The 13420-nt window shown below is 34.9% G+C and overlaps 1 protein-coding gene across 2 annotated transcripts; it reads right to left on the bottom strand.

The window, feature by feature from the left end:
- Positions 1–1505: 1505 nt before the first annotated feature.
- On the bottom strand, positions 1506–10989 carry LOC140442825 (uncharacterized). Of its 2 annotated transcripts, none has more exons than XM_072533795.1 (2): positions 10598–10989; positions 1506–2339 (listed from the first exon to the last, which is right to left on the bottom strand). In XM_072533795.1, exons 1-2 carry the CDS (start codon positions 10737–10739, stop codon positions 1594–1596), a joined length of 888 nt encoding a protein of 295 aa, XP_072389896.1. In that variant the 5' UTR covers positions 10740–10989; the 3' UTR covers positions 1506–1593. The 2 variants fall into 2 exon arrangements, with proteins under 2 accessions (XP_072389896.1, XP_072389895.1); XM_072533794.1 differs by lacking the exon at positions 10598–10989 and adding an exon at positions 5922–6500.
- Positions 10990–13420: the final 2431 nt, after the last annotated feature.

The following is a 13420-nucleotide window of genomic DNA, read 5'->3' as shown; positions in this document are numbered from 1 at the left end:
GTGGCGCTGTAATATCTCTGTAACGAAAAGTTTGAGCAATGAGATCTACACGTTTCCTTGATATGCCGTGGATTGAACCAAAAGCATGTCTACAAACTCGTTTGGATAGCTTACTCAGATTTATAAAGTATTTGTGGGAAGAAGTGCGGCCTTGCCTTTCATTAGACTTTTTCAAGTTCTTTGAATAGTAGTAGTTTGAATCAACCGTCCCAAATAGGTATTTTGCAAATCTTTGTCGCCTATTTTGTTAAAACTTTTGTAAGACAACTTTTCTTGTTTCTTCGTCCAGATTCTGAAAACACTTGTACCTGCAGTTGCAGTTCGATCCAGTTAATCTCGGGCCCTTTTGTATTCCTTTCCAGTCTGTATATATTTTTCCTTCTGCAATAGCTTTTTTTTCATATTTCTTTTCCAGAGAGTGGGGTTGGCACTTTTTCTATTTTTGGTTACAGGAACAACTGGGGGCTCGTCTGTTGGCTCCATCTTGACAACAGGTTCAATGTGTTGTTTTTTTTACAGAGGTACGTTTCCTCTTTGGATGCTTCCTCCCAGCTGAAGGTCCTGCGACATTACTATTAAAACAACTTTTATCAGAGCTTGTAGGTTCAGATAGCGACTAACACTAACAAGTCAAAACAAATCAGCTGCCCTGCCGGCACAGCGCCAACAGATGACCTTGCATTCCACGAAAATCACCGAACATTCACAATCGTTTGGTGCAAAAAGGATGCAGGTCCGGAGCTGCACTCTTCTTGCACCAAATGAGTGAGGAGGCAGATCCATAAAGATGTGTAATTCCTTTATTTATTATCGGATCTGCATCGTTCTTATACCAGTCAATCCGCCAATTTTTTTTTTAATTATGGCATATGTTTCCACCCAAAACGGTATAAATATGGAGCTGCATCCTACTTACAGCAAACTCCTCAATTGGAGGTTGCGTATTGTTATCTTTTTCTCTTGATCTATATAACTCGGTGTGGAAAATTTCGACTGTTGTTAAAATTTCATCTTTATTCATAGTTTCTTTTCCAGCTCTGATTCTTAGTTTGTTAATTCCCTTTTGCACGCTTCTTCTCAAATCTTTCATGTCCTTATTTTGCTTGTTTAGTTTTTTCTACTTTGTGGTTTCTTATGCCTTTTCATATTGCCTTTGTGATCGTCTTATTTATTTTATTTAGCGCTTCTTTTTGCTTATAGTGTTATCTCCTTTCTTCTGTCTCCTTTGTTCTATAAGGGCTTTCGTAAGTTGACTTAGTTTTTCATCCTTTTTGTTTGTGGGACAACATTTAGTTTGAGCCTGTTGCATTGTTAGGTTAGACTATATATTTTTAATATATTGCTTCTATACGAGTTTAGAAACATTTTTTGTGATCAGTTTACTGCATTCAGGTGAGTAAAATGTTATTTTAATAATTGAAATTTTTATTCAACATTTTATTTTATTCATGGAAGTTTCTTCCATGTAAAATCTTGAATTTTTTAAGGTTTACTAAAAAAGTAAATTAAAAAAAAAGGAATTTATTATCATGGTACCGTAATCTCAGTTTTAAACATAAAGTGTTATGAAAAAAAAACATTTGAAAATATAAACTATTGATGTTCATCTTTAATGGTATTGGGAGATTTTAGTGTTTGTTGACCACTGCTAAAAAAGTTTGAAGGTTCATCTGTGTACAACCCCTCGTCTTCCGCGAATGTAATAGACATTGTGTCAGAAGGCGCAATGCTTGTGCAACCTAAAGTGTTTAGTTGATTACTATTTTCACGAAGCTGCTGTAATTCATACTCCTGAACAAGGTTAAAAATCTTCCCTTTTACCTGAAGTAGACGGATAGGATCAAGAGATTTTAGCGATAGAGCGATTCCGGCTAAAAATATATCAACGTGATGTTGTTCGTCTGTTTGATTTTGTGCTTGTGACTTTTCAGCTTCTTTCTCATCCAGTAGGTAAGCCATTGGCTGGGATTTTGCAGACTCTTGGGATTTCATTTCAGTTGGGAACTTCCGTCTACGTTTAGCAGATAAAGGCATACTCATCTCTTCATACTCATCACCAATTATATTTTCTGGTAATTGCTGCGATTCCTGGATGGAGTTCATCTGGTGAGAGTCATTAATATGTTGAATAATTGCATCATTTTCATCTTCTTTATCAGGCACCTTTTTTAAACTTTTTCGTTGGGCGAGATGAGGTACCAAGAAGTTAAGGTGAGCCTCAAATCTGTATCTACCGGTTGATGTAGCCATCTGTCCAGATTTTGTTCTTCTTTTTTGTCGAGCCCTTCGCAGGCTGTCTCGAATGCCGTTCCACTTCTTCTTACATTCCTCCGTTTGACCTTAAAAAAATACAGGAATTTAGTTTCCGTATAGATTAAAAAAAATACGTTTTTTAAATATTTATGTATATAAAGTCCGGTCTGTATTTATAATAGCCGGTAAATATTAACAGTAACCGTAGTAATTGGTCAATGTGAATAATAATTAGATTTACCGGCTAATATTAACACTTTCCTAACACTCATGGTTAATGTAATAAAAACGAATTTTGGGCTTCGCTATTGTTTATTTATGAAATTTGGTAATACACTTAAACAGAACTTCTTAATCAAAAAACCTAACTAGACACGTAATAAGCAAAAACAAGCTCGTATTTGGTAATAAAGTTAAACACTTAAACAGAAATAATTACTATTTAAATGGGAATAAGCCACAATTAAAGGTTAAAGTTTATTGACGTTTTAATTTCCACTTTGGACATCGTTCTTTGTTAATTAAATTACTTTAACCTTTAATTGTGGCTTATTCCCATTTAAATAGTAATTACTTTTAAATGCCACAAGAAAATAGCTTCAGAACAATATTAAGAAACCGTTATGGGCCCAGCGTTATTCAAAATTTTCAGAGATTGGAAATTCTTTACAAGAAACTTACCCATTGTCAAAACTCAATTAAATTTTTACGAAGAGGTTTGTATTTTGAGAACGATTTCCGAAGTGGAAATTGAAACGTCAATAAACTTTTTTTAACCTTATTATTATATTATACTTACTATTAATTGTGGCTTATTCCCATTTAAATAGTAAGTACTTTAAAATGCCACAAAAAATAGCTTTAGAACAATATAAACAGAATTTATCAATCAAAAATCCCAACTAGACATGTAATAAATAAAAACAAACTCGTACACACGCATTAGCTTCAAGTTATCAGACTATAATTACTTGTTTTTGCAGGAAAGGCTCTTGTGGCACTTAGAATTACAAAGAACGTTTGATTTTTTACATTTGCAGCGTTGTGAATTGCATCCTTGTTGTGGAATTCTTAACCGCCTAAATGCGAATCTTTACGGGCGCATTTCCTGAAACTTATCTCTGTATCAGGCACTTCATTGACTGAAATAAATGTTTCCTTGTAGGTGGTAAATTCGTTTCTTGCATAAAAAAATACCATGCTTGATGCCTAGCTTATATAGCCTTTTATCTTTAACAGAAATATTAATGGCAATAATGTTTCGGCTATCGGCCTTAGCTCTATCAACTTCTGGAATTCGCACTCTGACACTTTGACCCACTTTTGCAACAGGGAATCTATCATTAGAATGTTTTAACATTCTGTCAGCTTGTTTTACAAGTGACTGTTTAGCAAGATCTCGAATCTCGTGAATTTTCTTTAAGTTTTGTCAATTTCAGTGCCATCTTCTTCGTCTCCCTCATTTTCTTCAACTCCAATATTGGTATTGTCTTCCTTATTGAGGGCAACTATCGCACACGCATTATGTTTAATTGGGATGTTAGTGTTACATAGATCTTCAATATTCGCTAACTGTGAATCCTCAGTTGTACTGTTGACATCCACATTACTAGGGTGCTTTGCTCCATCATCAACGTCATTGGAGTGATCTGCTAATATTGCTTTAAAACTTATTCGCTTCTGATTTCGGATAAAGTACCAGCAGGTAAGGATGTTTTTAATCCTACTTTAGCCTTACAACCCAATAGTGCTTCGTATGGACTAACATTAATGCCGGAATGGTAACCAGAAATAACAAACGAAGAACTACCTATGACCATTAAGCGGATTAAAGATGAGAAATCACCAGGACCTGATGAGGTGCATGGTGAAATTTTAAAGCTATTAGAGGTATACCAATTCACAGCTCTTACGAAACTACTTAACAACATCTATGAGACTGGTTACTTACCAAAAGACTGGCTACTATCAATATTCATTCCACTTCCTAAAAAACCAAACGCTAGAAAATGTGAGGAACATAGATTAATTAGTTTGATGAGCCATGTACTTAAAGTACTCCTTACTATCATTCACTCGTGCATACACACCAAATTAGAAGAACACCTGAGTGAAGTTCAATTTGGATTCAAAGCAGAACTCGGTACGAGGGAAGCACTTTTTAGTTTGCAAGTTCTGATACAGAGAGCCAGGGATGTCAACTGCGATGTGTATGCATGTTTCATTGATTTCGAGAAGGCATTTGATAAAGTCCCACATGGGAAACTAATCGATATCCTAAAAACATCAGGACTCGATGGTAAGGATATAAGACTGATCTCAAACAAAAAGCAACAGTGCAATTAGAAAATGAACTGTCCGAGATGTTCATAGTCGAAAAAGGAGTTAGACAGGGTTGCATATTGTCACCGGCATTATTTAACATATACTCTGAAAACATCTTTAGAGATGCCTTGGACGAATCAGAAGATGGGATTGTTGTAAATAGCCAACTTATAAACAATATTAGATATGCAGACGATACAGTGTCGCTGGCAGATAGTGCGCAGTAACTCCAAAAGATGATTGATAACGTTGTAGAAGCATGTAACAAATAGGACCTAAAACTAAATTGCAAGAAGGCAAAAATAATGATCATTAGTAAGAACACCAACATAAACGCCCAAATTACAATAGGCGATATACCGTTAGAAAGAGTGGAAAAAATATGCTATTTGGGCTGCAATATTAAGGATACTTGGGATCACAGCTACGAAATAAAAACTCGCATTGAAAAAGCCAGAAGCTCTTTCAACAGCCTTAGGAAGATTCTCTGCAACTTATCTTAATCAAATTAAAGTATCAATATACGCATAAGAATTCTCAGGTTTTACGTTTTTAGTGTCCTCCTCTATGGACTAGAAAGCTGGAGCCTTACAGAAGATGCCATAAAACGATTAGAGGCATTTGAAATGTGGTGCTACGGACGTATGTTGAGGGTTTCATATATACACCACACAAGTAACATAACTATTCTCCAGAGGTCAAGAAAAGACAAAGAAATTATTAACACCATAAAAAACAGAAAACTGGATTACTTCGGCCACATCATGCGTAATGATAAATACCGACCTCTACAGTTGATTGTACAAGGCTAGATTGAGGGTAAGAGAGGCCCTGGACGAGGACGTATATCCTGGCTGGCCAATCTTAGGAAGTTGTCTAACGTCAACGGATCTATTTCGAGCTGCTGTTAATAGAATAAGATGGGTCAATGTGGTCGCCAACATCTCTAGAAGATAGGAACATTTAGAACAAGGTCTATTTTTCATAAATTGGATGAACTTTATGCCTTCCGATCATTGCCTTGTTTTGTTTGTTTCCGGCCATGTGGCCAACATTTTTTCGATATCTTGATTCACTCTCTCCACCAAACCTTGTGACTGGCTGTGTCTGGGTTTTCCGTGGACAATTTTCAGTTCGTCCTACATACTGCAGACTTCTTCAATAACCTTGTTTGCAAATTCTCGACCATTATCACTATGTAAAATGTGTGGAGCTCCAAATATGGTGAACACATCCAACAAATGGTACCTACGCAACTTCTTCGGCACGCTTGGTTTTTAATGCTCTGAGCTGGAAAAATTTGGTAAGATGGTCTTGATAGACCATAATAAATTTATACTCACCATCCGCTTGTGACTGCATGTCAATAAGATCGACTGAACATCTCGAATTAAATGCTCGGCTTAAAATAGGCTTCACAAGTCCTTTTTTTGGAATACACATTTTCTTTTGACACGGTACACAAAGATTTAAGTAAACCATGACAAACTCCACAGTGATGTTCTTATATTTCGTTTTAAGCTCTTTCATCATTCTGTTACGACCCCCATGTCCAATTGAAATATGAGTCTCGTGAATGATATCGAAAGTTTCCTCCATAAAGACATAATAAACAATAGGATCTCTTTCATTTTTTACTGGCACAACGAGTTTCTCAACATTACTAATTTTTACAATATCATACCGTGATAACCGTTGATATTCCTCCGGTGTTTTGTGAGAAGTCTTGTCTTTGGTTCTTTTAACTTTCATTAAAAATGCATAATACTCATCTCTTGTGAATAGCTGATGATTGTTTCCTTTTCCAGATTTAAGCGTATTAATTTGATTGTTAAATTGTGCTTTCATGGATTCTAAATCACTCATTCTAAATAAGTTTGCACAGAACAACCGAATCGCCACACGTTCAATTACAAAAGTGTACTTACACAGTTACCGCTTCCGACTACAGATTTACTAGCACTAATCTGCACGAACCATGATATTTAATACTGGTATGTCGCACGGTGACTAACACCTCCCTCCTCCACTCCACTCCATAAGCTTCTTTTGAAGTGGTATTGAAATATTTATCACGTTTACCGTTTTAATACGGGATTTATTAATAATTACCGGTCCATGTGATTAACTCTGCTATATTTATTACTTTTACCTAGCTCTTCGGGTTGTATTAATAGTAACCGGTAATTATTAATAATTTACAATTAATCATACAAGTATATATACAGTGTGTCCGTAAAGTATGGAATAAATTCGATATTTCCTAAATTGAAAGCCTTTTTAAAAAAATCTAAAACACGTCGATTTTTAAATTTAATGTTCTATATTTTACAATAAAATTTCATTATACAAGGTGATGCACATTACAGTGATGACCGTCGATCATCGGCTCTTTTTTTAAATGCAACATCCTGTATTTTAGGACATTTTTAGATCGATAAAAATGAGCTGATTCCAAAAAAGTATAATACTGGGGGTCTAACGGATATAATTTGAAAGATATGCGCTTGGAAAATGAATTTTTATTGATTTATATTATTAATAAATTATAATAAATTATTTGAAAGTAATCCAGTAATTAATACACGACTTAATCTTAAATGTTCGAATTGTAGCCCTTGTTGTATTTGACAGTAACTCCAACGTTGTACAAATTCTTGTAGAACCTTGTTTATGCTTTCTTGAGAAATATTGTTTATTTTTTTACGAATTCTTGTTTTTAAGTCTCTAATATTTGCAGGTTTCGTTTTATAAACAACATTATTTAAATGACCCCACATAAAATAATCCAAAGGATTGAGGTCTGGCGACCTCGCTGGCCATTCAATATGTCCAGGTCTTCCAATCCACCTGCTCGGAAAAATTTTGTTTAGGTACCTTCGAACATCTAAATGCGGAGGCGCACCATCCTGTTGAAACCATAAATTTTTTTCAAAACGTCCAAGATTACCACACACTGGGGAATAAATTAACTAAAGTAGGTACGAGATACCCACTTAAAAACTAAAGTTATGCTGTCTCGTTTAAATTACCTTCGAAATAGTAGGGTCCAATGATTTTATTTCTTACAATGCTAGCCCATACGTTTACCTTTTGCGGGTATTGTGTATGATGTTCCCGCATCCAGTTGGAGTTTTCTTTTGCCCAGTATCTACAATTCTGACGGTTGACCTCGCCATTTAATTTGAATGTATCATAATCAGAAAAAATAATATTTTGAACCAAGAGAGGGTTTCGGTGGCTGTTATCCATCATTATTTCGCAAAATTGTATTTTTTTATCTGGATCATCCTCGTTTAATTCCTGTACAACTGCGCATTTTACTTACTTTACTTACTTTTACGTACTTTGTGTACCGTTGTTTTGCAAATATCGAGATCACTACTAACCTTACGAACAGAAGTGTGCGCATCTTCTTCAAAAGCAAGTAGAACATCTAATGTTGTAACATAATTTACAGAGGGACGACCTCTGTATTTCTGGCTATTTATCATTAAATAAATTACACACGTCTATCTGAGTTCGCGATTTGTCTCCATTCCCAATAATCATGAGTATTTCAATTCTTTGCTTTACACTCAAATGCATTTCTACTTAAAATTAATTCTAAGCAATAATACAGAACATTCACGAATTAATACAATTATTGTACTACTTAATTGTTATTGAACGTTACTAAAAATAATTGCAGTTTACCAAAAACTAGAAGTAGCCTACTTTTTTGAAATTGATAATAAATAATTTATTTTCTAAGCGCTTATCTTATTATATAATTAATTATTATTATAATTATATCCATTAGACCCGAGTATTATACTTTTTTGAAATCAGCTCATTTTTGTCGATCTAAAAATGTCCTAAAATACAGGGTATAACACTTGTTGTAAAAAAAGAGCCGATGACGTCATCACTGTAATGTGTATCACCTTGTATAATGAAATTTTATTGTAAAATGTAGAACATTAAATTTAAAAATTGATGTGTTTTCGATTTTTTTTAAAAGGCTTTTCATTTAGGAAATATCGAATTTATTCCATACTTTACGGACACACTGTATAGTTACTTTGTAACCTTACTTTTTTAGAACGCTGCCGCGATGAAACCATAATACCCACTTGTATAAAGTTAAGTTTCTACAAAAACAACTACAAAACTAAGAATATTTTAAAAAGGGCAAGTCTAGCACTTACTAGAGAAGCGATTCATGACTCCAGACGAAACATCGATAAAGTAAATTCAGAGTTGCTAAAGCTATATCTCACACTAAGTAACAAAGTACATCCGACTCTGTGGAACATCTTTGACAAACTCACAAACTTTCAATCAGAGACACATGCTGATCCCACCAAGAAAAAACAAATGAAAAAGTTTGAGAAATCGATACTACAACAACGACCAAAGAATAAGGAACTATCAACAACAGAATCCAGTAATTTAGTCTGTGGAAAGTGGAAAAGACTATCACTAAACTACCATCAGAAACAGCCGAGATTATTCGACAAGATGTATCACAAATATTAAGAACAGCCAAACCTCCGAAAAAGAATTTAACTTACAAAGAAAAGAAAGCCTTGCAGAATATACAAAAAAAAAAACAAAGACATTATCGTACTTCCAGCTGACAAGGGCAACGCTACTGTCATAATGAATATTGAAGACTATGACACAAAAATAAAGAACATTCTAAACGATAGTGCATATCAAAAAAATCGCAAGAGATCCAACAACGTATCTGGAGAAAACAACGAAAGCCAAAATACAAGCGTCAAACATTAAGAAAGAACAACAGTTCCAGCTCATTCCACGGAAAAAGTCGTCAAGATATCCAAAACTTTACGGTTTACCCAAAGTACATAAGACAGAGCTACCATTACGAAAAATAGTCAGCTCTATCGGATCACCGTTACATTCACTGGCAAAATTTCTGGCTGACCAGCTACAACCATATACGGAGCAAGCAGATTCTTACGTCAAGAACGCAAGCCACTTTATCGACCGTACAAAGGACGTTATTCTTGAACCTGAACACTTTTTAGTGAGCTTTGATGTAATCTCATTATTCACCAATGTCCCAGTAGAAGAATCATTAGAAATTATACGTAGAAAATATCCAATACCACAGGATACACTAAACTTGACAAGGCATTGCTTAATGCATTTTTTCTAATTTTTGCTTAATGCATATTTCATCTACAAGAACTAGAGGTACAAACAAGTCAAAGGAGCACCGATGGGTTCACCACTGTTACCCGTAATGTACACACACGCGCGCGCTTTTTTGTCTCGATTTTTGAATTTTAGAAATGGTTGGAGAAAAATTTGATGTAGAAAAGCTTATTACCGAAGTAGAAAATCGACCAGCACTTTGGGATATGAGGAAGAATGAATATAGTGATAGAGTGCTAAGTATTTATTTGCTTACCGGATAGTTATTACCAATTTTTCCTCCGGTGTTATTGATTTTTTCATACGTGTATCTCTCTCTGTTAGCCTTTCTTGGCAAATTGTGAGCAACTCATCTACAGTATCTCGCGACATCCTAGTAACGTTAAAAAATTTTTTGTCGTCTCGTTGTACTTCAGCAAACAAAGTATGAAAATGCTCTTTTTGTTCCCTTTCTTTGATAATTAGATGTATCCACATTCTACGTTTTTGTTGTAAAATTTCCAACGCATGTAAAATACTAATAAATACAATACACCATGGACGTATAATACGTCCATGCAATACACCGTTTATCTCGAAAACCCTATCGAACTCTGCACAAATTGTGTTTAATAAAATCACTACCGACTCGTTAAACGTTTCGGTTAGAAACGCTGTGTCTGTCTTTACACGAAGCTACCAACGCGGTAAAGTAAACAGCTGTGTGTGGCTTTACCCTTTTTATCGTCTACGTACGCGATTATTTTTAATTTAATTTAATTTAATTCGTTTCGATTCGATCATCTAAATATTTATTTAAGAAGGAATTATACTTTCACAAATTAGTGTAATACGACTTAAATAATAATCTCACCTTCAACATTTAGTTCCTTTGCAATTTTTTTCCAGATATGTTCTTTGTAGTCCGCGTTCCTATACTCTTCTTCCGCCTGATCATATAGCACTGGAAACTTCTTTACACATTCAATTAGATCCCTCGGTTTTATATATGCCATTATTATTCCAATTATCGACAGAAAACAATACCGCGTAAAAACAATAAACAGCCTTCCGATATTCTTGCGTTCATACAACAGGACTACGACTACTGCATGACAGTGGAAAAGACCGAGTCTTGTGAATGCCGAAGGGTGGCCGAAGGCCACACCTATTCATCGCTTCGTCGCTTGACAAATCCTACTCCCATTCGTTTTCGCTGTCGTGTCCGATCATACACCGGCGTCACCGACCGACAGTGCTGGGTAATAATGGGTATTCGTAAATTTGTATTCATGCGCGGTGTTGTTTTCTGACTCGAGATTACGGTACCATGATAATAAAGTTCTTTTTAAAATGTTCATTTTATTTATTGACAAAAACATTGCAACATAGTTTAAATGTTTAAAATTTACTATGGAAGCAACTTAAATTTCAATTTATAAAAAACAATTTGACTTATTTTATGTGAAGTCAGTAAAATGATCACGAAAAATCGATGACTTAAAAGCAGAATATTAAAAATATACAGTCTAACCTAATATTATAATCTAATATCCTTCTAATACAGTACTACAAAATAACAATAATACTGTTTTACATTAAAAATACTGCCAAATAGTGTCTGGAGATGACAGCTCTTTTAAAATATGTGTCTGGTCTAGACAATTTTTCTTTCAATATAAGTTCCAACTATTTGAACGTGTACATCGGTTAATTTATTATTTTTATTGAGAATAAGCTACCATAGGCTTATTTGATGTTTCGATTCCTACTTCGGAAATCATTTTCAAAATACATTAATCATTAATATTCTTTAATTCGCTTATTGCGGTGAATCACCTCGCATTCTTCTTGTGTATTATCAAAGTTTGGTGTATGACTTGGCTTCCGCTACAATTTTCTGTCACTTATTTCGATCTGTGCGTAAATATCTCCAGTTTCTCGCTTTGAAAGAGTTATAAAACATTTTTGTATAGAGTCAAAATATAAAAATATACATAGATGAGAAGTATATAAGCATATTTTAATATTTCCATCCATCTATTATATGGCTCTACAGACCAATTCGATCCCTGGCCTTCCTCATTAAACCTCTCCATTAGTTACTGTCTGTAGCCATTCTCATCCACGATTGATTACAAGGTGATTTCTGGCATTCTCATCCACATCAACCTCCCATCACTTTATCGGTCTTCCAATAAGTATCTTTCTATGCATTCTTGCATTCAATAGTTTTTGGAAGCCTGTTCTCTTCTGTCCTATATTGAAGACGCTCTAGGCGGACATACTGAGATTACGGTAGTTTGGCTTTATATAGATATATTATATATTTCATAATTGTATCTATCTGATCCATAATTGGATCAGATGCTACGTTTTTTCCGTCTTACTGTATGGCTGTGAAAGTTGAGAATTCCATGGGTACAAAAAGTTACTAATGTTGAAGTACTTCGTCGCATGTGTAAACAAAAAGAATTACTAAGAATAATGAAAGAGAGGAAAATGAAATCCTTGGGTCATGTGTTGAGAGGCGAAAGATATGAATTACTTCAAGTTATACTGGAAGGAAAAGTACAGGGTAAAAGATCAGTAGGAAGACGCCAGAACTCGTGGCTGAAAAACCTGAGGAGATGGTTCTACCGCTCATCTGCAGAAATCTTTCGCGCAGCAGTTTCCAAAACTACAATTGCCATTTGGATCGCCAACCTTCGAAAGGAGACGGCACCATGAGAAGAATTGTATCTGATTCGCTAGCTGATGTTTTCATTTATAGGGCCTAAGTATTCGTCTCGGTACCTTTCTTTCAAAGACGTCCATGCGGTTTACAGATTTTTGAGTCAACACCCAAGTTTTTCATTGCTCACTATCGGTCGGATTAAGGTCTTTGATGTACGTCTCGTGATTTAAATGTCGGGCTTATAGCAAAGTATGTCGTATTGGCTGGGATAATTCTTCTGCTAAGCACTGCATCGTCAGTGTTCTTCTTTGTGATGACTCCTAAATAGATAAAGCTATCTACTTTTTCTAAGTTTTCAACTGTCAGGTAGGTAGCTTATGTTGCTCTCTACGATCGACTTTGTTTGTATTTATTGACAGAATTATTTGGTAAGCATATAATCTTAGTTCCATATACTCACTTTCACCCATGGCTTTGGTTTTGCCAATAATATTTATGTCATCTGCATATGCTGTCAGTTGGAATGATTTATTGACAAGTGTGTTGTTTCTACCTTTTGATATGTCTTGTGTTTGAAATCTGTCATCTCATGTTGTATCTTGTGTCCCAGTGGCGGATCCAGAAATTTTTGTCAGATGGGGTCATGGGTCTTGATACAGGATTTAGATTTTTGCACCTCCTTTCAGTGGCTGATCCCTAGAATTTTCTTGTCGGGGGGGGGGGGGGGGGGGGGTCATAGGTCTTGAGGGTGATTTTGATATAGGATTTAGAATTTTTACACCTTTACGATTAATATGATTTTTGCCTCATGTAAGGGAACTATTTTCTCAATAATTATTTTAAGCGATATATTATACCAATGAGAAGTTATTAAAACCCAAATACCCTATGGGTACAAAGAAGGGTACAACATTAATGGGTCTTAAATTTAAACCAGAAAAAAAAAATAATTTAAACCCACATACTCTATGACAGTAAAATCAAGTGTACAAAGCTATTAAACCAAAGGAAAGTTACTAA

This window comes from Diabrotica undecimpunctata, chromosome 6, assembly GCF_040954645.1.
Source record: "Diabrotica undecimpunctata isolate CICGRU chromosome 6, icDiaUnde3, whole genome shotgun sequence".
NCBI classification, from domain to species: domain Eukaryota; kingdom Metazoa; phylum Arthropoda; class Insecta; order Coleoptera; family Chrysomelidae; genus Diabrotica; species Diabrotica undecimpunctata.
Note: the sequence above shows the minus strand (reverse complement) of the source record. Positions and strands in the feature narration are given on the sequence as shown.

What these genes read in the sequence shown, in the direction of transcription:
- LOC140442825 (XM_072533794.1), bottom strand. Translation starts at nt 6,444, where the DNA reads ATGAGTGATTTAGAATCCATGAAAGCACAATTTAACAATCAAATTAAT. An exon ending in CATGCAGTCACAAGCGGATG is followed by an intron (nt 2,340 to 5,921) that starts GTGAGTATAAAT and finishes TATTTTTTTAAG; the next exon opens with GTCAAACGGAGGAATGTAAG.